Source organism: Mustela putorius, unplaced genomic scaffold, assembly GCF_011764305.1.
Source record: "Mustela putorius furo isolate JIRA1106 unplaced genomic scaffold, ASM1176430v1.1 tig00003972_pilon_pilon_pilon, whole genome shotgun sequence".
Classification (NCBI taxonomy): Eukaryota; Metazoa; Chordata; class Mammalia; order Carnivora; family Mustelidae; genus Mustela; species Mustela putorius.
In genome coordinates, this window is record NW_025422115.1 from 8,186,765 (window position 1) to 8,213,650 (window position 26,886).

A 26,886-nucleotide genomic window follows, 5' to 3' on the forward strand; every position below is an offset into this window, starting at 1 on the left:
CTGGCCACTGATCTGTAGACATGAGAACACGCAGCATGGTGAGGTGTGGGCTGGGCACGAAGCATTCCTGTCGGTCCTGAAGGATGACTAGGAGGTTGCCAGGCGAAAGGGAAGTGGGGATCCGGGAAGAGAGAACAGACACAGAAATGAGCAGCCACGGAGGCAGCTTCCATGGAACACAAGGGTAGGAGTGGGGAAAGAGCAGACCAGTAGCTGTCTTCTTCCATTCTCCCTCTAGTGCCCCTTGTAGGCAGAGCCCAACAGGAAGCCAACTGACAAGGGAGTCTGGGAAACATGGTTTGCAGACTTCTAGCTCTAACATCTCAAAGAAGAGTTCCAAGCAGGTAACCTTGGACTTGAAGACAGACCCCACCTTGTTGTGGAGGAGGGTGTATGTCAAGAGTTACTTGCAGACTTCCTCCTGGGAAGGTTGAGGAACCTAGGTGAAAGCTCAGTTTGCAATAAGCTGAGTCTGAGTCACTTCCCTGAAAATGGAGCCAACACACCACTGGAAAGGTGATCTGGCGTTTAGAGCAGAAGTGGTTAAAGCTGTCATTTAGCTTTTAAAACACCTCTGGTGTATGGCAGCATCTACGCATTTAAACCGGCTAATAGGATCATCTGAAGTGTCTTGCCTTTCTCGTTGAAAATGCTTGTTGTTCCCGCTCCTGGTGGGATTGTACCTTTAATAAGAAAGCATGTTGACTTTTGCATTTCATGCTTGAGTTTGTTATTGATTTTTCTAATTTCTGATAGAGACTCATTCAAAATATGTCCCTATTAGACTTCAAGGACATTTGGCCTTGTCCTAACTGCTCAGCTTTGTGCAATGCACATCAGGGCTGACAGCTTTCCAAGGCACAGGATGACAGACACACATTCGACCAGCTCCTAGCCACTGACTCACCTCTGTTTCAGACAATTAAACAAAGCCACAGCTCAGACCTGCTGAAAACGCAAGGAATGTGCTCTGTGTGTTAAGAAGAGCCACATGAGTGGCTCAGTGGGTTAAAGCCTCTGCCTGCAGCTCGGGTTGTGATCCCAGGGCCCTGGAATCAAGCCCCATATCCGACTCTCTGCTCAGCAGGGAGCCTGCTTCCTCCTCTCTCTCTCTGCCTGCCTCTCTGCCTACTTGTGATCTCTGTCTGCCAAATAAATAAAATCTTAAAAAAAAAAAAGCCACATGAGATAATTTCAGTCTGATGCGTTACATATGTGGACATGGTCACTTTTCTTTCTCTCTTAAGTCTGGAGTATGCTGATTTAATGGTATTTGGCCATATTCAGAATCATGACCTCACCCTTGCTCATGCAAAAATATCCTACCATCCCAGCCTCCTAAGAAGTCCAGACTACCCTAAGCACAGCTGCCAGAAGGTTCTTCCTACCACACAACTTTAATAGCACTGCTTCCCAGCTCCAGCACACTCCCTAGCCACCCCCCCTCAGTGCCTCCAGTATTAACTTCTAGGGTCTTATGTAAATTTGCTTTTCTTAAACACATCTTTCACTAGCTCACCTGTTCTTCTTGAGCCTAGAGCACCTTCTTGTAAGCCTACCTCCCAATCTTCAGACCTGTTTTGATGTCATCTTCATTAACCCTTTGTAGACTCCAGGCCCCCACACAGTGCTTGGAGAGCTTGTTTACTAGCAGAACTGTTCTTGCTTGGCCATATACAGTTGATTGTCTCACTCTTCATGTGGTGGATAGCCCAGAGTGTAGCATTTGAGTAGCATAGATTTCCTTGTACCTGCAGGCACTCACAGTGAAGTGTTGATTGGAACTGGAGCAATGGCTCAGACATCTCCATGCTACAGGTAATCTCTGGCAGCAGTGACCAGAGATGGGAAGTTATTGGCCAGTGCTTCCTATGGCAGAAATGGAAAGCTAGGCAGAGGCAGGATTCTTTTTGTTTAAGCAATTTTATCTCAGTTTGCTCAAGCAGTGTCTTGGTTTTAAGATTGCCCCACAGAATGTTTTGGAACTTATGATTATTTTCCTTCAGAGCAGTGTTTTACAGAGTTTATGAATTTCTAGGACTGACAAGTGTTCATAGATACCATGTGTCCAAAAGGACCCATAATGAAATATTTGAGAAATATTCCTTTAATGGATTAAACAGATTTTATTTAATTTATTTATTTATTTATTTATTTATTTATGTATTTTTTAATTTATTGGTGCAGACCTTCTCGGGAGCTTTAACACACAAACATGCACTACAAGGCACCAAAAAGGGAGTACAACACTATGTAGCATTTCCCAAATTTATTTCACTGTAGGAATTTGGGAGGGGCTGTAGAGGAACATCTTGAGGGGCTGGTGTTTCCTCATGAATGCACTTCAGGAAGTGCTATCTTAAATCATGGACATTAGGCACCATTTTAACCCACAGGCTTTGAGTAGTATAATCTAAAGAGAAATATTTAGGGGTGGGGGTGGAATTAAAGACTTCCCAGACTGCATTTCTCCTTAGAATGGAGGCATTCTGTGTAGCATTGTGAGAAACAAAGCCTAACGAAGAAGCTGTGGGGGCGAGGCATTCCTCACGGAGCCATCATCTTTAAGTGTGTGTTTTGCCGTCACAGTCCAACAGTTTAAATTACATAAGTTCCAAACGAATCATTAAAGCTTATGGATAATTAGCTTAATTAGACACAAGCCACACAAGATGTCCCAAATAACTCTGAATCTCTCTGTTTTCCAGTTCCTTCCACAAAGGGTGCATTCTGCCAGCCCGGCCTGTGTGACGCCCCATGGCACCGTGCTCCACCAGACCCTGGATTTCGATGAGTTCATACCCCCACTCCCACCTCCACCCTATTACCCGCCAGAGTACACCTGCACACCCACAGCCGAAGCCCACAGGTTGGTCTTTCTGGTGATGGTGGCAGTGACCTATGCGGACAGTAGGGGAGGTGGAACTTGCAACAGCCACCCTCGTTTTCAGTGGGGCAGCTGAGCAGAGGAGAGTGAACATAAGAGAGCATGTTTGATTAAAGACCAGAGCATGAACAGTGAAAAGAGAGAATGTTGGCTTTGAGAGAGAACGTTTCTCTTGGTATTGCCGCCGTGCAACAACAAAAGCAAACCTAGCCCCACAAGAACGGCTCCATTACGTTCTCATGAAACAAAACTGCCGCTGAGTTATGGTCATTAAGAGGACCTGTAAAATTTAATTAAAGATTTAATCGGCTCTATGATTATTTTAATTTCAGTGGACAGGGTTTGTCGACCTCTCTCCAGGAAAAAAAAAAGGTAAAACTGCCTAGGGAATGAGACTTTTATTTCACAAACAAAATGAGTATTCGACCAAGGGAAACCCTGACAAAAGACATTCTGATTGCCTTTAAGAGAAAGGTCAGCAGTTCAGGATCCCCTCCCCCATCCCAGGAGTGACAATGGGATGGTTCTGCCTTTTCAGGGGCCTCCACTTGGACTTTGCTCCCTCTCCATTCAGCACTTTGTATGATGTTGCCATCAACAGTCCTGGCCTGCTCTACCCCACGGAACTTCCCCCACCCTACGAGGCCGTGGTGGGCCCAACCACCACCAGCCAGGTGAGACCTCCCCACCCCAGACAAGCCAGTTCACTGTACTAAGACACACTCCTTGCATTTGTATTTCTCTCTGTGATCTTGTGGAGAGAAGGCAGCAGGCTCAGAGAGTAGGACCTACAGAGACCCCACCCCAAGTCCAAGGATGCCAGTCCCAGTGTTTGAGCTTCTGTCCCTTGGCTCCTCTCAGATGCACCTGAGCTGAAGTCTGGCTGGTGTGTCTGGGGACACGGTGCAGAAGGAGCTGATACAGGTTAAAAGCCATGAGCAGAGACCCCCCTAGGGATAGAGCTCAGGCTATGAACTGAATACTCAGGGGACTCTGGCCTGTGTCAGTGACATACCTCTGTCATTGTCTACTGGGGAGTTGAGAGAGCCATTCGAGATCCCTGGTCCTGCATGAGGCCTGGCGGCCATAGGCCAGGAAAGTGCCTGCGCCACCAGGCAAAGTGTAGGTGTCTTCCTCTGAGCCTGGTGAGTCAGGCACTCCCATTGCCTTGGGGTCCCTGACCCACAATGGGCACGCACTGGAGGGATGTGTTGGTGGATTCTCGGTTTCCTCACCTGTAAAATGGGGATAATAGTATCAGGCACATAGGATGGAATGGAATGTGTGGAATGGACCCAGCACAGCACCTGACATAGAGTAGGTTCTGATTCAGCAAACATTAGTTGCCCCTTTTTATGATATTGTCATCATCGTCGTCATCACAATTGTCACTCCTGAATATCGAAGGCCACAAGCCAGAGCAGAGAGATGTGAACTCTCAAAATTCACATAGCACCTGAGTGCAGGTCAGGGTTTGGGGAAGGCCCAGAACTGGGGGCCCATGGGTGAGCACAGCAGTCAAGCTGAGAAGGGGCACATTCAGGGGAACTGAGAAATCCTGCCAAGAATGGGGACTGCAGCCAGTTCTGGGCCCTGAGCCCTGGGCAGAAGAGGGTATGCAAACAAGAACCAGGAGCATCTGAAGGGCACCACTGAGCTCTCCCTAACCCATCTGGACCCACATACCTATGGGCTTCTCAGCAGCACAGAACCTTCAGACAGGATCCCAAGTCACCTACCAGGATGGAGTGCGGGTCTCACATCTAGCCCAGACCTTCTGATGTCCACCCTGTTCCTTTGAGGTCTCAAGGCCATGTGGTGAGAAGACCAGGAGGTAGTGCTTGTCCTTTCCTCAGCCCCCCACTGAGGAGCGCCTGGCCCTAAGGGACCTCTGTGGGTGGAGAAATGGTTTTACACAATGGCTTTTCAGACTCAGCTTCCACAAGCCTCTAGAAACAATCACATCCACAAGGGAGATCACATTCTGCAGGCCTGACGGTTGTGGGACAGGAAGAAAAGGCAAGAAGTGCTTACCTCTGTGCCCAGCAGGACGTTGGCTACACATTTTTTGCAAGAAAGATATTCTTTGAGGGTCACCTGGGCGGGACTCCTCAGGCTGCCCCAGCCCACCCTGGTGCAGGCGATGGTGCTCACCACCTGACCCCCCCCTAGGCCTTCCTTCTCCACCACCTCTTGCCCTGAAATGTCCTGGACCAGCTCATCAAGCTGCAGATGGCAGACCGGGAGTGATCAAGGACTCTTGACCTTTTTCCTATCCACAGTAGAAGCAGTTGTGTAGGAGCTGCCTGGGATTGGGGTTGGGGTGGGATTCATTAGTGGAGATGCAACGTGTGACTGTGAAATCTTATTTCTAAACTTAAAATAATTGAACTTCTCTTGAATTCTGTAAAAAGCTGAGTGGAAAATTCTGCCTTTCTGAAGTGATTTATTTTCCTCTTTATGATAAAAATAATTCAGATCAGTGTTATCAAGGGGAACTGTCTCCTGTGAAGGAAGTTATAAGTATTCTGAGGGGAGCCCCAAGCCCTGCTGGAGGACACTGGGCAGGGATATCCATCTCTACTTGGGGAATTCCAGGAAGTCTATGTGAGCTGAAGGCTCAGGCTAAGTGGGTGGCAGGTCACAAGACTCAGAAGGAGGGACAGTGCAGCATGCATATCCTCCAACAGAAAGCCGCTCAGGATGAATCTGCAAGGAGGATGACATGGGTAGGGGTGGCCTACCCAGGCAGCCCAGCTGGTTCTGAGGTCATCAGAACATCCATGCAGGTGTCCACCAGGTGACAGGATCTATAGCTTGGGGCCTTGGAGAGATCCATGTTAGCCACCGAGATGGTCACCAATTCTGGGGAACTGGGAGGTTCTGCAGGGAGAGCCCTACAGAATGGCAATACTTTGAGAAGCTCCAAGGACAGAGGAGGGGATGGGACACGAGGACTTGTAGGAGGGATGTGAGCCAGTAGTTTTTGGACTCCAGTGGGCATCCCAGGCGTAGCCCACCCCGGGAGTTTCTGAGTCAGTCGCTGGGAAGGGGATCCTGCTGAGAATTTGTGTTCCTACCTAAGCTCTAGCTCCTGCAGGGCTGCTTTTCCAGGGATACCCTGAGAACTGGAGTAGCTCACTCTTGTGAGACACTTGGCCAAGAGGAGAGAAGGTAGGAGATAGTTAGGAGGATTGTTGGCCTGGGGCGTGGGGACTTACCAAGGGGCTTTGGAAGGGCCTGGGGGTTGGGAGCAGCTGAGCCAAGGTTGGGGAGGGAAGTCCACAGAGGGGCAAGGAGAGGGAGACTGACCCAGCCTCAGATGGTCAGCTCTGCCCTGTAACCAGCAGGGACACCAGGCAGGGCCATCCATGGACCTGGAGACCCCAACAAGCCCAGAGGTGTGTGATTCTCCACAGCTGCCCTGGGCAGAAGAAGGAGCTCTGTGTCACCCTTCCACCTGCTGCTAATTGCCATCACAGAAATTTAGCTCCATTCTGGGGACCAGCTGTGGCCGACCTCTCTGTCCTCCCTTTTGTGAGGTTTCATTCCCATTTCCAGAACACAGAATGCCACGGAAGGATGAGTGATTTGGGCCCACTACCCTGTGGGGAGCAGCCAGACTTCTCAGAGCCCTTTGCTTCCCAGTCCTGATGGTGAGAACCCCCCAACAGTTGTCCTTATCATGGGAACGGGAAACACCCCCTCCAGCCCATCAAGGACCCTAGATGGTGGAAAGGGGCCTCCGGATTTGCATGTAACATTGGATCTACCCGACACTTGCACACCCCAAGGATACTGATGAGTGTTTTATATCTGGTTTACTCTTTTCTTCTGGAACATGGAATACAGATCTTCCTTGACTTATGAACGGGTTACAACCAGAGATACAACCCCCTTGTAATTTGAAAATACCCTTAATACCTGTAACCTACCAACCATCATAGCTTAGCCCAGCCCAGCTGAAATGCACTGATAAGGCCTCTCTCACATTGTGTCGGCTCAGAAACCACCTGCTTACACGGCCCTCCGCAAATGTGATCTGCGGAAGAAGTGCGGGTCTGCATGGCCTTTCTCTGGGCCAGCCCCTCTGGGTGAGGAGCTGGTGATTGAAGGGCCACCTCCATTCTCCTCTCACTGGGCCTGTCCTCTTTGACCCCATGGTCTGGCAGCAATTTTCAATCCCACAGACACCTCTGGGAGTCTGGAAGCTAATAAAAACCCATTCCTCTCCACAGAGGGACGGCTGCAGGGCCAGCTGCCCCTTCCTCCAGGGCAGCCCTCCCACCTGCACACAGCAAGGAACCACTCCCCCTTTCCAGCACCATCCTTTCTCCCAGGGGGAGGGAGAGGTTAATTACTTCCCTTTGTGGACAAATGGCATGTAAATTGCCTATCAGGACTCATCTGGGTAGAGAGGGGAAGACAGAAGAAGGAAAAGCAGGACATGTGTTATGGGAGGTCTGTACAGGGGCAGGAGGCCACTCATTTGGGGGAGATTTTTAATACAGGAAGAAAAAACACCCCTTGACCAAGCACACTCACTTTGACCCATTCACTCTCCCAGACTGGAGACTTCGTTTGTGATGACCTTCTCTTTCTCTTGGCTCAAGACCATAACTGTAGGGCAGGATCAAAAGGGGTGCATTCTTTTCTATAACAAGAAAATTCCCGAGAATTTGCCAGTTTGATCTTCCTATAGGGATGACAGTCTTACATTCCAGGGACCACAGAAGACTGCGCCGTGTTCTGTGGGATACGGAACTGCGAACAGAGCAGAGTCCCTTCCTCGCGGAACTAGCAGTCTGGTGTAGTGACAGGACGGACTCCAAGAAACCTCTCTGGGGCTTCCGGGGAGGAACCAACCTTGACAGTTTGAGTGGGATTGGGCATGTGAACAATGGGGAAGCTCATCAAGAGACAGCCTGGGCAGAGACCGTGGTGAGACAGCGTGGAGCCCGGCTGGGGAGCTTGAGATAATGAAGGAGGTTCATGGAAATAATTTGGGTATAGATTTTATGACCTTGGATGTTGGACTACAAGCAGTGCCTTTGAAGAGTTCGGCGTTTGGAGTTGACGTGATCCAGCAGTACTTCAAGAATTTTAATTTGGTGGCCATCTGGCAGGCAGGAGGGAAACCTGAGGTAGGAGACTAGAAATTGTGAGAAAGGCAGTGGACATGGCCAAGGTGCAGCCAACCACAAGTCCTAAAGGTTAGAATTTATAATTTCAAATGAAATCACCTTTACATTTAAAAATCTGGATAGCACAGCTGCTTCAAAGATTGCCTTGGGACCCTAGCCTAAGATCTTAATTCACATTTTCACATTGCAGACCATTGCCTCCGAAGAAAATCTGATAATATCAGATTATTTGCTGGTTGACCCACCCCGGGGGGAGGAAATTTACTGCAGAAATAGGGCAGGATTTCCATGTGGGGGTCTGAGCCACAGAGCTTCCTAAAAGAAACGGAGATTTGGCTTATTTGTTCAATGCCAATGGACTTTTTTAATTTTTATTTTTATTTTTTGGGGGGAGAGAGCACATGCATGGGTGCATGAGAGCAGGGGAGTGGGGGAGAGGAAGAGAGAGAATCTCAAGCAGGCACCCTGCCCAGTGTGGAGCCCAGAGTGGGGCTCGATCTCACAACCCTGAGATCCTGACCTGAGCCGAAATCAAGAGGAACCACTTGATTTCAAGAGGAACCGACTGAGCCACCCAGGCGCCTCCCAAAGGACTTTTTAATGAAAACAACTGGTCAGTATAGCGTATCTGGGTCCAAGCAAAGGCAGCCTCTGGGTGTCCCACATGAGGCCATAGGCACAGCCTCACCTCTCAGCAACCCTCTCCTACAAGAGCTATTATAAGCCTTTATTGCTAAACTCAGATTTCAACTTAAATTATGCCTTCTCCTGCCTTCTCTGCTGCCTTTATATTTAATAGAAAATGCCGTGCAGACCTCACAGCTATTCTGTCCCCAGCTTTTGGGAGGCAAGGTGGCCTTGGCCGTCAGGGAGGGCCAAATTCAAATTAAACCCTTGACACCCTGCTTATGAGATGTGATAGATACGCCGCCAGGAGCTGTCTCTTCTCAAAACCAGATTTGACCGGGAGCCAGAGGGAAGCCAGCACCGTGGCTGCGAAATATGAAATGAATCCAATTTCCTCCTGACCTTGTCCCACTGTGCCTTTTATTTCTCTTGTTTTACTTATATATCTTTATTACTAGAAGCTCTTCTTCAGGCCTTGAGTGTCGGAGTGGCCACCCATGCCTGCAAAAAAAGAGGTGTTTGAAGAGTCAGGAAGAGTATTGGAAGGGAATGAACCTTGAGGCCGTTGTTCTTTTTCATGTGATTTAGCAGAATATTCTGGACAGAGATTTCCTACATCAGTTTGTAGGCAGATAATAGCGATTTCAGTGAAAAAGCAGGTGAGCGTTGGTGGCCATGGGACTCTCCCTCCCCGGTTCCCTCCCCCGCGGGACGGGTGCGCTGAGGAAGGAACACAGTGTGTGCGGTTTTACACGGAAGCGGGATCAAAGGGAACGGTTAGGTGGCCCTGGGTCTTCACCGCAGGTGCCGTTCTTGCCCCCCAAACCCTGTCGCGGGTCCCCGGCACGGGCATGCCTCCCCCGCTTTGTGTTGGTGGGAGGGCTGCCGCCCAGCACCTGCCACAGCTCCAGCCTGGTGGAAAGACTAGATGAAGGCGAGCAGTTGTCTGATTGAAGTGGCGGAAGACAAGGGAGGCGGGGATGTGATTACCTGAGCTGGAATGGGACCAAGCCGCAGGGGCCCACCTCACCTTCCTGGGCCTCCCCCAGAGCTCATTACTTGCAAGCAGGTCCCCAGAGCCATACTGAAATAACACAAGGATGCAGGAATTGCTTTTGGAGATCGCACACGGGCACACGCGTGCGGTGTTCATGACATTCAGGCATGTGGCCTGTGTGGGGCCCTTGTCCTGTAAAAGGAGCAGTGGAACAGATGTGGTCACCCGGGGTGGGAACCGAGCGTGCGAGCAGAGGATGGGCAGGTGACGTCAGGGCCGCAGAGCAGAGATGACCCATCCCCCACCAGCAGAGGAGGTCTGGTCTTCCCAGAACACCACCGCCCACCCAGTACTCCCCAAGGCCTTTCTGGGCAGAATGATCCGTTCAAGAAGAAATCTGCAGGAGCATGACGACTTCCAAACATGATGCAGTCTTCACGGCCATTCCCTCCACCAGGACTGGACAGTGTGCCCGGAGCCATGGGGCCCACATTCAACCAAGCACACAGCCTAAGTGGACCTGGGCTCTGAGCTCAGGCTCAGGCGGGGCAGGCAGCCGTGGGAGCAACCTCTGGCTTCCATCTGCAGAAGGCAAAAGGGAAGGGAGCTGATGCAAACTCTGGGGGAGTCTAGGGGCTCACAGAGGTCAGGATTGTTTCTTAAAAGTCCACCCTGTATGCAGGCTGTGCATGACGGGTCTCACGATGTCTGTCCCCCAGGGCTTTATTCTTCCTGCTGGGGAAGCGAGGAGGAGAGCAGTTGGGAGGGAGCAATTAGAAGCGAGGCCAGGGGCTGTCCTACCTCCTACAGTGACTCTGGAGGACCCTGTGTGGCCTTGATCGTTTTCCAACAGGGCCCCTGGAAGTGGAAGGTGAGTGGGCTCAGGGTGGCTGGGCTCTCGGGAAGAGCTGGGCACTTGGCTTTCAGAAGGTCAGAGAGACGGGCTCTGACCTTGGCAGTGATCCTTTGACCTTGGGATTCCTCACAGCCTGACTCCATAAATTTAGAGGAGAAAAGCAGAAATGCACGTACATGTCTTCTAGAAGATGAGCTCTGAAGTCAGCCTCGGTTTCTGGGGCCTGTTGCAATGTCCCATCTGATGCCTCATTTCTCGCCGTAGCTTACAAGTGTGGATCAGCAGGTGACCGAGTCCAGCCCCGGGGACCCAGATGCAACCGCTGGCTTCAGCACACAAGGTAATTTTAACCTTTTTCAGCATTTAAAGTAAGTGTATATTTTTCAAAGCATGTCCCCTTTCCTCAACCTCCTATTTCTGTCTCCTTCCTGCTCCTGCCCTCCCTCCATTGCTTACTTGTTAAGTGGTTGGAAGTTGCTACAGGCTTTGCTGTTTAGGACCATGGATGTTCTCCAAAGCTCACCCCCCCCCCCACTTAGCCACATGCAGTAATAAGTAAGTCAGTACACCTGGGGGCCTCATGCTCTCTCTGGGGGGACTTGCCCCTCCCCCAGCACTTTCTCCTCCACGTGAGGGATATGGGTTTGAAGAGCAGCTTGACTTGATCTGGGACAGACCCTTTCTGGGGCTAAAACCATAGCAGGCTCTTGTCTACAGGGATCCTCCATCAGGAGGGAGCCAGGCCTGGGCCCCTGGGCCCACTGGCTTTGGCGGGAGAGGCTGGGAGAAGGATGCTGGAAGTGGTATCCTAGCGGACATTGAAGGAAAAATGCGGAAGGTCATCTCTCAGATGTGAGGTGGGAGCCGCTGTCTGGAACCAGAGGCAGGGAGGTCGTCTGAGGTGTCAGGAAAGCAGACAACCCCAGGTTGCACAGGGGCAGGGGCTGGGCCCTTGGGTGGGCTCAGAGGGATGGGTTTATTCAGAGATGGAAGTCTATTTCCCCATTCCAACCACTCCCCAAAATGCAAATTCTGGAGGAAAGCATGGTAGGGAAGGCCAAGCAGCCTAGTGGTTCCCAGAGCCCAGAGCAGGTGGAGATGGACAGAAGAGTCAGGAACTTATCCGGGCGGGGCCTTCCTCACTGCCCAGGAGCTGAACAGTTAACTGGGCTCCACTGGGAAGCTCAGGGCTGCCTCCAACACTGACTTCCGGCCCAGGGGCCAGACCTGGAAGTTGGCAGGATTACATGGAGAAGAACGGACAGACATACTCATGGGACAGCAGGCCAAGCTGGTTTCACTTTAGAAAAGATGCCTCCCGCCGAGTAGTTTCTGGGTGGGGTGAGGTTGCGGCCCATGTCATTTTTTTGGCCTATGTATATCCAGCTGCTCCAGATCATTTGTTGCCTGGGTACCTTTGTCAAAAGTCAGCCCGGCAGAATGCGTGGGGGTATTTCCGGGCCCTGTATTCTGTTCCCTTCATCTGTGCATCAGTCCGTCTGCTCTGATGACTGGGCGCTCTGCGGGAAGTGTTCCCATTGGGAGCCACACCTCCACTCTGCTCCGCTTCGTCAGGATTGTTCCAGGTCCTAGTCTAGGGCCTGTGCGTTTCCGTATCCCTTTTATAACCCACTTGTCTGTGTCCTCAAAAAATGCGACCTGGGAATTGAGCAGGAATGGCATTAAGCCCACAGAGCAACTGGGGTAGAATTGCTATGTTTGCAAATCTGAGCCTTCTTGTCTGTCTCCCCATGGATTTGGGTCTTCTTTGACTTGGGTTTCTGCACACTCATTGTTAGTACACATGACCAATGGCAGTACAGACGTCATTCATTCTTGTGTGTTCATATGGTGTCCTGCAACCTTGCTGGACTCACGTAAGAGCTCTAGAATTTTGGGGGTGCGGGTGCCTGGAAGGGGGTAGATGCTGGAATTGTTTTTCACTTACTGAAATAAAATAATAATGAGGACATGGAGGCTGGCAAGGCCAGAGGGAAGCTGTTTCATCCAACCCTGATGGGCAGCTTGCAAATCAACCCACTCCTTTTGGCAAAGCATCTTGATAAAGAGCCATAAAAATGTTTATGCCATTAGATGTGGTGATCACACTTCTGCAACCGCCCTAGGGGAATAATGCAAAAAAAAAAAAAAGAAAGAAAGAAAGAAAAGAGAACCGTACCCATAAAAATCACTTGCATTTTTCATAAGAGTAAAAACTTATAGGGATAATGATGTCCATTGATAAGAGTCAAGGAAAATATGATACATACACTAAATATATCATTTTACATTAATTAGGAAAAATGCTTGCGATCCGTTAGGTGAAAAGCTGGAAGCTGGGACGAGTGGTACTCTGTAAACAGGCTAACAGCAAAGCTGGTGAGCGGGGACAAGAATGTCTTGACCTATGAGCTTTCCTGGTCATGTTACCTTAATTCTGGGTTTCTGTTAAGGCCAACTGTTTGGAACTAAGTCACATTTCCCTCTCTGACTCTGTTTCCCTGAAGAACTCAGCCATTGGATTCTCACTGACATTAAGAAAATCAGGATCAAGGATATGCTTATGTCCAATCTCATCAAATATTACATATTAAAATTGCACGGGGTTTTGTTTATCAGTTATACCAAAATAAAGCTGTAAAAAAGAGAGAAAACGGAGATCAAGAGGAATCAGCAGGGATGCACACGATTCAGAATATTTCTAGTATGCTGCTTTGTGATTTAATACAGTTAATAATGCCGCTTGCTGGTTTGAGGTCTTCCAAAGATACAGAGAAGTGGATACATTCATGCATACATTCAGCTTTGAGTGGTTATCCAACCAGTCCCTTAGAATCAGTTCCTATGAGTGAACTTGCGGGGTCCAAGGAAATAGGTACTTTAGGTTTTGGTGTGTTGGCCACATGACATTCTGGAAGGGTTTTACTGCTAGTGTCCCTACCCACGAAAGCTGTTTATGACACCCCAAGACGTCATCTTTCCTGATGATCCTTATCACCCCTGGAGGTGACCAATACACACACAAGATGGGGTGTGAGCACCTTCTTACATGTTTGTTACCTACTTATAGGTCAGTTTGGGGTCCACTTTTTTTTAGTGTTTTATGGGTTATTTTTTTAAATAAATTTTTCAGAAAAATATTTGTTAAATAGAGACATTTTCTCCCTTTTGCTATTCATTGCAGGGACACCTTTCCAGTTTGTGCTTGGCTTCCTCCCTGTTAATGATGCCTTTTGCCATACAATTTTTACAATTTTTTTAAACGATTTTTCTTATTGTCAGATTTATCAAGCTTTTCCTTTGTGGTATCTATCATGTTTACAAAGTCTTTATTCACTCCGAGGTTTTAGATTTATTCTCCAGTATTTTCTACCACTATTCTTCTAGTATCTTAAAAAAGAAAATGGTTGGGAAAAAAGAAAAAGAAAAAGATTCGGGCTCCTGGCTGGCTTAGTCGGTTGGATGTCGGGCTCTTGATTTCAGCTCAGGTCATGATCTCAGGGTCGGGAGATCGAGCCCTGAGTTGGGCTGTGCCCTGGGCATGGAACCTGCCTAAGACTCTCTCTCTCCCTCTCCCTTTGCCCCTCCCCATGCCTCTTCCATCTCTAGAAAAAATACAAAATAGAAAGATTAATTGTCCTGAAGATTTTTTTTTTTTTGCTAGGATTTGAGAGTTTCAGTTCATCCTTCTGTATTTCCAGATGGACTACTAATTGTCTCAAAGCATCTATGGAGAGGGCAAGGGTAGACAACAGAGGGCTGGTGAAGCCAGAGTGCTCTAGAATGGGGCTGCTTCCAACCAGCTCCACCACCCTGTGGCCTCGTGACCGTCTCCCTCCGAGGCCTCTCAGCCTTGTTTCCTGAGTGGTAGCCTGGGAGAGCCGTGAGGATTAAGTGGGAGGTCACCGGGAAACCCAAGCTTGCAGATAGGAGGGCCCTGGAAACAAAGAGGCCTCCCCTAAGACCCAGGGAAAGGAATGGAAGGGTCAGACCCCAAAGCTTCCCTCCCCCCACCCCGGAGTTGTTCAGGCTGCTCTGACTCTTACAAAGGGTCCCCCGAGTGGGCCGTTCACCTCAAAAATCTGCGAAGCCTGATGGGTGAGGAGCCTCACGGAAGGCAGATCTGATGTTGTCTGCTAATGGGATAAAAGAGCAGAGGGAGTACTGCTTCTCCAGCCTTAACAATGTGCACACAGGCCCACTGAGATCTTGTTAAGACAGATTCTGATGCAGTTCCAGCAAGTGGCTGGTCTTGGAGTGGTGAGGGGCTGAGCCCCACTTGACCAGTATCACGGGAATAGAGAGTGGGTTGCACACTTGGCTTCGGGGGGCATCAGAAGCCCCTGGGGGCTTGTTCAAACCCCAATGGCTGGGCCCATCCCTGAGTTTCTGATGCAGTGGGTCTGAACGTGGGCACGTTCCCAGGCAGTGCTGCCACTGCTTCGAGAACCAGGCAGGTCTCCCCAGCCAGCTTCCTGCCTCTGCCAGACCAGGGCCAGGCTTGCACTCCGGGCCCTGGGCCGTACCCTCTGTGTGCAGCAGGCATGTTCTCAGGCCCAGGAGGACCGCCTAGGATGCCGTGCCTCCCCTCCAAGGCCAGCCTCTTTCTGCATGGACTGTGTGCTTCGAGCATCCTGTGGCCTCCCCCTTCCGGGACTTCAGACCACCCCCTACGAAGCCATGCCCTGGATGGGAGATGGGGCTGGTTTCTGACTTTTAGTGTCTTATGGAATGTGAAGAATGTAAGTGTCCTGCATCCCACACCCCTTCTGGGATCATTTTTGGGAGATCGTCTGGTGCCCCCCCAAACTTTCCTGCACCATAAAGCACTTGTAAACCTGCTCTGTGTTTCCACGCCTTTGGAATTACAGGTTTGTCTAGACTGGGCAGTGAAGGGCCGACGGCGCTGGCCTCCTGGGAGGGTTGCAGGAGGCTGAGACCTTTGCTCTCCAACAGGAGTGTGGGTGGGCACAGGGTCCGTCCTGGGTGGCGCGGCGGTGGCTCAGCACCGGTGCTAACACTGTCCCTTGCCTTGCAGAGCCTGCAGATAGCTCGAGCCTCCTGGCATCCGAGAGTGCCACGGCACCGGGCCTGAGCCCCGAAGGCCCTGGGGGTGCCTCGCAGCCCCTGCCACCTGGCCTCGAGCCCCCAGAGGGCCCTGACCAGGGCACAAGGGCGGCGCCAGGTCCTGGGCGTGTGGCCCGCTCTACCAGCGACCCCACTTCGTGCTCATCTGTTGTGACAGGTATGGCTAGTCCAGTCCCCTGGGTCCCCAGCATGTGCCCTGCTCTGCCCTGGACACTGCAGACCTCAGTGAACTGAAAGTCAAGGCCAGGCCTTGGGACCTGTGCTCAGGGGCCACTTTGGGAAAGTGGCCTTAATGCCCGGGAGCCGTAGGGAGGGGCAGACAGTCAGGGGGCCCTGCTGAGCACCCACCAGGCTTTCTATTTTCTGGCTGGGGAGTAAGGGGAGGAGGGAGGGAAGGTGTGGGGTGATGAGAGCCCCTCCTGGGGTCAGCTAGCCCCTGACATTAGCTTGGCAGTTACACACCAGCTCTGGGGCCTAGGTGGGGACTCAGGTCGGGCAGGTGACCACAGGCTGTATCCACCCATCGGCCTTGGTGGCTCTCTACCCAGGACTAGTGTGGGCTCCAACTTGTGGGAAGTGCCAGTGCCTGCTCGTTGCCTGCTGGGACCCAGGGGCAGGGCTGTTTACCAAGGGTAAGGCAAGGCTCTGCCTCAGGGGCAGCAGTGGGTTGGTGGGGCCTCCCAGCCGGAGCCGCCCCAGGCAGACACAGGGTGTTTCCAATAGCACGTCATAGGCCCCTTGGCAGCACTCTCTGTGTGGCCTGGAGCTTGGGTCCAAACTGCCCCCACATGACCTTGAAGAGGCGGCGCCCTCCCTGTGCTCTCTGACCTGGCATCAGAGTTTGTGGCCCCGTAGCCCAGGATTTGCATTTCACACCAACCTCCTAGGGGCCCTAAGTAAACCCTAAAGCTGGAGAACCCACACTTCCTCCCACAGTGCCACAGTGCTTGCCTTGAGCAGGAGTGGTGGGGAGGGGTGAAGTCGGTGGCAGTGTTGTTGCAGGTAAAGTGTGACTTAGGGCTACAGGGCCCGCTGGGTGTCTGGACTCTGTGGTCTTGTCTGGCTGAACCTCAAATAGACAGGATCTGTGCCGCAGGAGAACTGTATCCCCAGAAGGAACCATAAACCCGCCAAGGTCATTGGCTACAAGGGGCCTCGGTGGAAATGCCAGATTTGCCCCTGCAGGCTCCTTGGCCCACATCCCTCTGTCTCGCTGCCCTCCCCTCCCACATCCGGCTGCCAGCTCACTAGGCAGGACTCCGTCAGACCCCCACCTCCCCCATGCATATGCCAGACTCAGCCCTTCTCTCCTCCCCATGAGGGCTGTTACCCATTCATGTCTGGGGCATGATCCCATGCACGTGTGGCCCCTGATGGCTTCTTCTGGCCTATCCCCGCTGCAGGGAAATCTGGGCTCTGCAAACCATGACATTTGGGGGGTGGGGATGAGGAGAAGTGGTGGTTTGATTACAAGTTGTTGCGGGGCCTTCTCCGTGTCCCCACACCAGCCCCTTGGCGCAGCCTCTCCTCAGCTGGCAAAGCAGTTACTGTCCCGCAGGTGAAAAGCACGTGTGTCCGTGAGTCCTGCATCAAAAAGATAGTTCTCTGCCACAAGAGAGGGAGGCTCCCGTCCCCGCCACTTGTTAACTGAATTCTTTTTCTGATCAAGGCACTGCCTCTTCACACACCCCGTCCTGCAGCCAGGACCTGGAAGCAGGACTGTCCAGGGCTGCTCCGGGGACCGGTGAGACACTCCTTTTCTGAAGCACTTTGACACCTGCTGCGAGATGGGGGGAGGGGGGCGGGGCGGGACTCCCGGTGCTTGGCTGCCTTTGTCCAAGACCTGGCCTCACAGTGTCGGCCAGAAGCACAGGCTCTTGGGTGCTGAAGGCTTTGAAAGAACGGCCTTACCTCCCCTGCTATCTCCGGAGATGTGTTAGAAGCTACAGCTGCTGTACCAGGCCTGTGGCTGCTGGCTTCACCGCATTTGTGAGATGCTCTTTGGAGGGGGGATGTGCTTTATGTGTGAGGTCTTTACAGTGCCTCCATGGTCAGGCTTGCCCCTCCACCACCGAAAATATGGCAGCCCACTCAGAACATGTTTCTTCTGTGTGACTTGGAACATGCTGTGGGCAGGTCAGGCCTTAACCTGGTCCTTGGGGTGACGATCCCAAGAGACTGCCTAGGGCTGGCTTTCTCTGCACGCACCGTCAGACCATGGCTTGACCCTTGGGTTATCCAGAGCAGCAGTGGGCCCTGTTGGGAGCTAGGGTGGGTACTGGGAGCAGGGTCTGCATGCTCTGAGCTCTGGTGCCATTGAGAGGTGGCAACTGTCACCCCTTGACTTGGTGGCAGTGTGGTGTTCTCACTGCCCCTCTGTCACCTCCAGCTCTGGTCTTCAGGCAGATCCTCTCTAGATGCCATCAGACCCACAAGGGCAAAGGTCATTGAGCCAAAGAAGGCTGAGAAGGGCCAGCCCCCGTGAGCGCAGGAATTCTAGCAGAGAGACAAAGCCCAGGGGGACCCCTACCTGCACCGGCCCCTCTCTCCCCTCCTGCTTCGCATCTTGCCCGCCCCCCTACAGCCCCTCAGCTCCAGGGAGCTGTGGCCCCCCTAGGCTAACCCCAGCTCAACTCAGGGCTGAGAGGGGCCACAGTGGGGATGAAGAGACACGGGAAATGAGGACGTGCCCAGCGCACCAGCCCAGGGATGTGGAAATTCCAGCCGAAAGCATGTCCCAAGCAGGCTCACATTTGCTTTGTCAAGAACTCATTTAACAGCTGCCTTTTGTTTTGGTTGTTTTCAGATATTATCTTTTCCCTTGATTTCTAGTTTCCCGAGCTCACTCTGTCACGGCCGCCTGTGCAGGGCAGCACCTGCTTTCGCCCCCTGGGCCCCGGGACACCTGGAAAACCGACCCACGGGGAAAGCCAGAGGCCTTACAGACGGTCTTCAAAGAGCGGCCACATTCTTTAGTGGACAGCAAGGCCCACGCAGACGCCAGGGTTTTGGTGGCTAAGTTTTTGGAACACTCGAACTGTGCCCTCCCTCCCGAGGTGCAGCATGTGGTGGGCACCCTGGGCCCGGTGGTCCCCGCTGAGGAGGCCCACATGGAGGAGGCCGTGGTCAGTGCCGGCGTTCTGGACCAGGTGTGACCAGCCCACGGGTCCTGACAGGGCCACGGAGGGGCCTGGACTCACCATCCTGGCTGGAGGTCACTGTGCTCTGTGGAGAGGGGTCTGTGGCCCAGGAGAATCTTGGGGTGGCCCAGGCGGGGAACTACTGTCCCTCTCTTCAGGAGGATCCGGTCCGTCATTGTCTTGGGGAGGACCCTTCCTACCTGTTCCACTAATACCGAAAAATGACTCTCGCGGCCACCATGAATTCTTTGGTTTTATCAGACATGGAGCACCTAAGCAGCGTTCTGAGAACCCAGCGACGGGGACACCAGAGACTCTAAGTGTCTTCAGAGTCAGGGCCGTCACAAAGCAAGACTCTGCCCACCTCTGAGTCAGCTGAGTGTTGAGCAGGTAGAGGATATCAAGTAAAATGAGACCATTTTCTTCTATGGTGTGTGTCAGTAATCTACCTTTGTCATATGCTGACTGAAATTCTGACACGGATGACAGCCGGGGGGAGCCCAGCTCTACCGCCCACAGGAGGCAGGGCTGTCGTGCGTGTGAATCACAATAGGGGACCTCCGTGTGGCCTGGCCATCTCCGGGACGCAAGCTGGTGTGGCAGGGAGCTTTGCTGGACACCCCACCCCGCCTGGGGTCACCAGTCTCCCGGACCTCCCCTGTCCACCCTCCCTCCCTGGGACACCCTCCCCGCTGTCTCTCGGGCTGTCTCCTGTCTCCTCCTCTGCAGACACTGCTGGTGAGCCCCTTTGGAGGTTCTCCCTGTGCCTGCTCTCCCCAAGATGGCCTGGACGAGTGGAGGTCTGAGGGAAGAGGCCTGGACCCTGGGACCTGTGCACCTCCTCAGAAAGCGGGTCGCTGCCAACCCAGAGCATTCTCTTCCCAGTCAGCTGGGCAGCTGGGCACCTGCGCGGGAAGACGCAGGCTATAAATCATTTCTTTCCAGACAACACCCACTGCGTTGGGTATGTGGAAGGGGGCAGGCCCAGACCCTCTGCAGTGGCAGCTTGGGCATTTTGCCTTTCTTGGTTCCCCTCTTCACCCTCCCCCTCCATGTTCTGGCAACATTAAACAGCAGCCACTTCCCACCACGGCCCTGGAGCAGCACTGTCCTCGAGAACTTTCTGCAGCTGTGGGAACGCCTGTCCCTGCGCCATCCACAACAGCGGCCACCAGCACCCATGCCGTGGCCCTGCCACGAACAAGGCAGCCCACAAACCACAGTTCTCAACCGAGAGCCCAACGGCCTGGCATGGGGAGCACAAGGGGAAGATTTGGTGGCTGCCCACTATATTGCTTGGCGTCCGGCCATCGAGGGGCTGCGTGCTGCCCTTCCCTCTGCTCTGCGCCCCACCTGTAGTGTTGGGGACGCGTCTGTGTGGCTGGAGGCTGGGCAGGGGCAGGCAGGGACGCTCTGCGGTCCAGACGCCGACAGTCCAGGGAGCCTGCAGAGACGGTTTGCTTTCGACACGTTGCTTCAGTAATGTTCTTGGTCGTTGCCTCCCTCACGTCTGGGTGACGTGAGACAGCCGGAAGAATCCTCCTCGGGCCTTCTGATGCCAACAGGAACCCTTCCACCGGCGAACCCCAGAGGTGAATTATGAGCACTTTATTCAGATGACAAAATGGGGAATCTCTCCTCTCGTTTTTCTCAGCCGAGGGCTTTTGAAGCCCCCCCCCCCCCCCGAGCGGATCCCTTCGCAGGTCCAGTTAGTTGTGGTTTTCCCAAGTAGCCTCCCCTGCGCTCATCGGCACAGCATTTGTGGCTTCTGAATCCGGGCATTTTCCGTGTCTTTGGGCTGGGTCTTGACCATCAGTCCTTTCATTGTATGAGTGGCCAGGGCAAGTGGCCACTGGGAGCCCACCCTGGCGGTCTATGTCCTTTGTTTCTCCTCCCTGCAGTGGGACAGTGTTTCTTTGGCCATTGTGGGCACCTCCGGCAGTCTGAGCCTCCACGTGGGTACCTCCGGGAGCTCTGGCCAAAGCCCAGAGTCCCGGATGTTCTCAAGGGCCCTGCCCTTCCTGCACCCTTCCACGCTCAGTTGCATATTTGCTCTCAGAACAACTCCAACTTGCAGTTGAGGAGATCGTACCCAGTTTTATACCACTGAGCTAGAACCTTCTGCCCGTCTGCTCAGGGCCCCAGGCGGCCCATGTGAGCTCCAGCAGGGCCCAAGATCCTGGCTTCCCTGAAAGGTCCCAGGAAGAGGGAAGCCCCAGTTAGAACCCCTAGGAACAAGCAAGCTCTAGTACCTGGGACCCTGCTGTGCTCAACGGAGCTCAGCCCCAAACACCCCAAGTCCAGACCATATGGGCGCATGACCAAAGGAAAGCGGGTTCCCCTTGCCGGTGCACTTCCTCCCCCCTCTCCTCCTGATAAAGCATCAGCAGGCTAGGGCAGAGCCCCACAGGCTGCACCAGGAAGCTAAGGCACGGGTCCCCCTTCTGCAGGGACCCCCCCACCTGCAGAAGTCTGGGTCCTGGACACTCTGCCGGACTTTTCCCACAACCCAGATGGGGTCAACTGGCGTGGGAGCCAGAGCCTGTCCAGAAACTGCCATTTGCCTGTGGGCGGGGGGGGTGTGGTGTGTGGCAAAAGAACACTGAGGTGGGTGAGCTCTGGACCCCATCTCATGGCCAACAGGCGGGGGACTCATCCTTCACAAGAACCTAAGCTCTCCTTCAGCTGGTGACAACAATGCCAACTGAATGCTTGTAACAAACCATGTCACAGAAAGCTTCTTTCCAATGGACGTGTTTCCCACCCCCGCCCCTCAGCTCTATTGATTCACAGATGCTGCTATTAGGCAGAATTTATAGGAAATTGTTTTCAAGCCACAGGAGACCTGTTTGTACAACTGGAAGGTTGTATTTATTTAATGTACCTCAAGGTGTTTTCATAATGATCCGTGTTTTAATAAATACTATTTCTGGCCTCTGTGTCTCTGGGTCTAATTGGGACAGAGAGGCAGAGAGCCCATGTGCCTCTGAAGACCAGGAGCTCGAGCAGCCGGTGGGGAGCGTGAGGCCCCCGCGGCCACCCAAGCGTGTCTCCCAGCATCCTTCCAGAAAAGGGCAGGTCCTGGGGGCTGAGAGGTGGAGGGCAGGTGCCCGCCTGTGCTGGCCCACAGCTGTGCCTCCCCGCATGTGACATCCATCGGAGGCTTCCCAGAAGGATGCAGGCCACCGGCTCCAAGGACTCTTTCATTTGGATTTTTTAAGTGAATCATTTGGTGGGACTCCCACCTCCACCCCAACCACTGCATCATTTGCTAGCCACGGCTTTCTTCTCCGGAGCCTGTTCCCCTGCCTTATCTTGGCCAAGGCAGGGGCATACCGCTTGGCTCTCCTAAGTGGGGGGACCCTTTCCCTCCAGCTATTATTCACGTGACATTCCCTCTCATCACCCAAGGGCGAGGGCAAGGGCGAAGGCCCTGGTCAATAGCTCATAGTGCAGAGAGCAGATGACTTGCGGGAGGACCTGCGGTGGGTCCTACCAGGCCAAGCTCCCCAGACCAATGTGGGGGGTGCGGGGAGAACCCCAGCCCCGGCCTTCTGATCAAAGCCCGTGTTCACCCCTACCTCCCTCCGGCAGGTGACAGGCCACAAAGTACCCTCCAGGTCAGCAGATGCCACTAGGATGGATAGTCCCACTTTGTTTCATAGATTCACACACATACAACTCACCTCTCCAGGAATCATTGAGTTTTAAACTAGGAGAATGACAAGGCTCCTTTTCTTCCTTAGGCAGTTAGCAGCCTGTCTCCTCCCTGGTGATGGGGGGCTGGCGGGGGGTGGGGGAGGCTGACACTGGGTGCCTGGAACACCCACCCCCACACCTCCTCAGAAAGAGCCCCCCTCCCCTGCCGCTGCAACCCCAGACCTGGAGGGGATGCCATCAGCAATCAGGGCACCATCCCAGAGGCACTGTGTGAGGTGCCTAGCTGAGGGGAAGTCCGGCATCTGCTCCTGCATTAACAAACCAGCCACGCAAACCGCTTTGGTCATGACTTGAGCTTTATTAGTGATATTAGCGAGTCTTCCTAGGGTCGGCTGCATGCAACACACAGGTCACTCCTTGAATACAGTAATCCTAAAGCTTTAGTTACTGCATGGTAAGGCTTCTTAAGTCACAGTGTATTCTCCGAGGCCGGGGCCAAAAAAAGAGACTTCCAGACAAAAGGACGTCGGTTAACAATGACCTCTAATGAACCGAACTAGACTACGTTTCACTTTATCTACACGCGCTAATACTGCTCGTGGTGACGCCTGGCAGGCCCAGGGATCCGCGCCGGCTGCCGGCCGCCCTGGGAGTGGCAGAGTCGTCCAGAGAGGATTTTGGCTTTGGGGGGTCGGGGAGCTGGCGTGTGGATGCGTGTGTGTAGACAGAGATCGGAAACTGAGGGCCTCCACGGTGTCCCTTGTCCCTGGGGGGACGAGCCAGCAGCCCCCGCCGTGAGGGGGGCTGGAGGGAGAGGAGAGGTGGCTGGCGGGGGGCGGGTGCCCTCTCAAGTCCACGGAGCCTCGGGGGAGGACAGGAGCAGCGGCTGCGATGGCGGGTCATCCGAAAACCCTCAGGTCCGAAGATCGGCTTCTCAAAGTAAAGGTCAACACCGTGACATTGTCTAAATAAATATGGAGTTTCGATGTTGTAGCCATCATCTTTTATTGAACTCAGGAACGTCTCCCCTCTGGTTCAATACAATCACATGTTCCCGGACCTCACTTACAACTCACACCCCGGGAGCCGGGCTGCAGCAGGGCGCCCTCCCCCGAAGCACCCCAGGGCCCCCCGGAGGAGGGGACGACCGCTGCCCCCCAGAGCTCGCTGTCCTCGCGGGGCTCCCTTCACGTCTGCTCTCCACGGCTTCAGGGAGGGAAGACATACTCCACACCACACACAGCTACAAAGAAACACCCTTGTCCGCTGGTCGCAACGAGAAAACGGGTCAGAATGGGCAAAACACGTGACTCTTGTACAGAGATTGCTTCCTGTGACTCTGCTTTGATGAAGACAAACCCCTTTTTGTCCAAAAAAAAAAAAAGTGGGTGGTGAGGGCAGGCCCTTCAGAGGAGCCAGTGTCCTTGGATGGGCTGTGGGGGTCAGGGGTCAGGTCCCGGGTCCAGCCTTTCCGGCTCCTCTGAAGCCAGGCAGGCTGGGCGGAGCAGGCTGGGTGGGCCTAGATGTACAGCGGGGTCTCCTGGCCCGTGAGGAGCCTGAACATGGCGGCCGGCATGGTCTTCATGTGGATCTGTCAATGAGAGACAGGGGCTGAACCGGCTGGCCCACACTGGCCTCCCCCCGACCCCTGATGCCATCCACAGAAACCAAACACTGTGGCAACCAGCTCACTTTGGGACCCCCTGAGGCTTTTCTGCGCTAAGTACTAGCTTGCCGAGTGAAGGAGGAATGAGCATCTCCACGGAGATTCAGAAAGCGCGTCCTGACACAGCGGACTCCGAGCTGGCCTCCCCAGCTGGGTCTCCAGGGTGTCTGACCCACGTTAAAAAAGGGCTAGTTTTTTCCCTCAGCTGAAGCTGACAGGTGAGGAGCAAAAAATTGGACTTCTAACTGCGACTATGGTTTGCCCACTCAGCCAGGGGTGCCCAGGCCTCTGAAGAGCTTCCAGGGAAGCCTGGAAACATGAGTGTTCTGGGGTCGGAGAACTTGCTCACTGAGGGCCAGCAGCCTCGCTCTTGCCTTATCCTTCCAGGGTCAATTAGCAAACGGGCCATCGGAGCCATCACTCTCTGGCACCAAGTAGCTGGGGAGCCAGGCATGACTCAAGATAACTCCCCAGGAGACTCAGCTTGTGGGACCTTCATCACTCCGCCACCCCCTTCCCCACCGTGATGGTTCTAGAAGGAAGAGTTAAACCAGTGGAAGCCCAGGAGCTGGGCTCTGCTTCTGCTGCTCTGCTCCCCTCTTAGTACCCTGTTCCCAGGTCTATGCCGAGCTCAGGCCTTGTAGCTCTGGGACATCTGGATGGCCTGGGTGCTGCAGGCCTCATGCCCCCAGTGCCCAGCAAGAGGTAGCCAGTGGCGGGGGGTGGGGCATGGTGTGGCTGCCCTAGGGCCGCCCTTCCTCCAGCAAGCAGGTCTCAGGCCCCCATCTGACCAACCCAGAGAGAGGCCAGCTGTGCAGGGTGTTTTCACAATGTCCCGTGCTCCTGGCTGGCCCCCACCACCCCCATACTCAGTTTAGATTTTAATGCCCCCATCACTGCCTGGTGTGGCTTCTTCCATCAGAACATTCTGTGTCGTTCCTCAGTCTGAAACCCATCCAAAACCTCACGTCTTGTTATCAGGGACTGATTTTGCACACGTGCTCAGGGATGCTGGGAGACGGCAGGCAGACACTTCTATCGCCCAGCCACACCCTCGGCTGCCTCTCGGCCTTTTTGGGTACCACTTCATCTCAGATCTAAGTCTGAAGACATGGAAACATTTCTCCCCCCGGTGACTGGTTTCTTCGTAGACGTGTGAGACTCATCTCCCCAGTGGGGCAGCCATTTCAAACACCCGCTTAGGAAAATTGGATTTTCCTTTCTTTGAAGCCATTTGTAAAAGGAGGCTAATGGTGCCTACCTGCCCCCCACCCCAATCTTAAAAGCCAGCCATCTGCTACCACTGAACCCTGGGAAAACAGACCTCCTCCCTAAGCCTGGTAGTTTTACAAAACACAGAGTAGGAACCCAGGAAATGTGGCCAAAAGCCCCCTAGGAAACAGCACCCACCAACTCACCCAGGGGCCAAGCTCTCCATCTCTCTCCCCCTCCTGCCCAGCTGTGGTCACTAAGATGGAAGCCACACCCTCTTCCCCACGGCCCCCTGGGCCGCCCCCCCACAGCCCTGAGAATCAAATGTGACTCCCACCCAACACCCACGCCCTTTGCAACTGGTCCCTCTCCCCACCCACCTCTGCCATGGTCTCAGCCTCCCACGCCTCTCCAGGGGAGACCCTCACCGCGTTCGTCCTGGCTCTCCCTTTCGCATGCCCCCATTGCCACTAATACCCCCACACACTAGCCTCTGGGGGAGTCCTCCTTCTAGACACTGGTTGCACAGCCTCAGCATCTTCTCATCTCCAATTACCCTGTTCACTTATGAGGTCTTGAGGAAACCTGAGCCCTTCCGCTCTGACCCTCGTCCACCTCAAGCTGGTTGCCAGAAAGAACTGGAAATGGAGGAAGTTTAAAGCCAGCGATGCAGGAAAGGGTGCAGCAGCCACAGCTGGCCTGCTCCATGGGCAGGAAGATGGCAGGAAGCGGGCAGAGGCGAACCCTGGACCAGAGCCTTGTGCCCAGGAGGGTAAGTCCCGCAGAGGGCAGGGCTCCCGCATGGAGTGTGCAAGACCCCATTTCAAAGCTGGTGTCAACCACCTTCACCCTCCCATCCACAGCACAGAGCCAGAACGAACAGCCGAATGGCGCCTGCCATCTGCTCAGCCTTGTCACAGGCACACCCTGGGTGAGAGACACAGCCCCCGGCTCAGCAGATGCCCAGGGTCCCCTGCAGAGGGAGTGACTGGCAGAGGTCAAGGCATGCTCCAAGTTCCCAGCAAGGACAGGCTCTCTTGAGAAGGAAGGTTTTCCTAGGAAGGGGTCAGTGGCTTGCCCGAGCACCCCCTGGAAACCCTCTCAGGGGCATAGAGGTCGGTCACGGAAACGTAGGGCTCAGACAGCCCCAGCTCCGGCTCTGACTCCAGCAAGGTGACGGGGCATAGCCTTACCTCTCCCACCGAGTTAGAGAGAGCCTGGACGATCTTCTCGTGGGCCGTGGCCACCACACTCTGCCCGTTGATCTCGATGATGCGGTGGCCGACTCGCACGCCTCCTCGCTCTGCAATGCCCCCTCGCATGAGGCTGCAGATCTAAGCAGACACATGTCAAGTCAGCACACGAGTCCCTGCCACGCCCACCAGGAGCTCACTGCCATCCCCAAACCGGAAGCGGGGACATTGAGCACGCAGAGGGAGAGGCCAACAGGACAAATGCTTCTGCATGCCACTGCTGACTTACCATCAGGGACATCTATGATCGGGACTAGGTTAAAACACACAAGTCAACAGCACGGCCTGTGGGAGAACCTTGCGGGCCCTCGGGAGATCTTCCCCCCGCCCCTCCAGCCATCCCAGGGCCTCAGTTC

At 53.7% G+C, this 26,886-nt stretch overlaps 2 protein-coding genes across 9 annotated transcripts in view; one reads left to right on the plus strand and one right to left on the minus strand.

Annotated features, from left to right (window-relative positions):
- The window catches only part of FAM189A1 (family with sequence similarity 189 member A1), a 486,040-nt gene extending 467,286 nt beyond the window's left edge, over positions 1-18,754 (plus strand). For 3 of the 4 annotated variants that reach the window (XM_004759869.3, XM_013060110.2, XM_045070538.1), the window contains 6 exons: positions 2,709-2,869; positions 3,426-3,561; positions 10,776-10,851; positions 15,550-15,756; positions 17,269-17,343; positions 18,432-18,754. In XM_004759869.3, the coding sequence (XP_004759926.3) occupies positions 2,709-2,869; positions 3,426-3,561; positions 10,776-10,851; positions 15,550-15,756; positions 17,269-17,343; positions 18,432-18,754 (978 nt within the window). Of the gene's footprint in view, positions 1-2,708; positions 2,870-3,425; positions 3,562-10,775; positions 10,852-15,549; positions 15,757-17,268; positions 17,344-18,405 lie in introns of all 4 variants that reach the window. The other variant, XM_045070539.1, reaches the window with a different exon arrangement.
- Positions 18,755-22,742: 3,988 nt separating this feature from the next.
- APBA2 (amyloid beta precursor protein binding family A member 2) overlaps positions 22,743-26,886 on the minus strand; it is a 249,547-nt gene continuing 245,403 nt past the window's right edge. For all 5 annotated transcript variants that reach the window (XM_045070615.1, XM_045070618.1, XM_045070614.1 and 2 more), the window contains 2 exons: positions 26,471-26,611; positions 22,743-23,990 (listed from right to left, as the gene is read on the minus strand). In XM_045070615.1, coding sequence (XP_044926550.1) covers positions 23,919-23,990; positions 26,471-26,611 — 213 coding nt within the window. In that variant the 3' untranslated portion in view covers positions 22,743-23,918. The remainder of the gene's footprint in view (positions 23,991-26,470; positions 26,612-26,886) is intronic.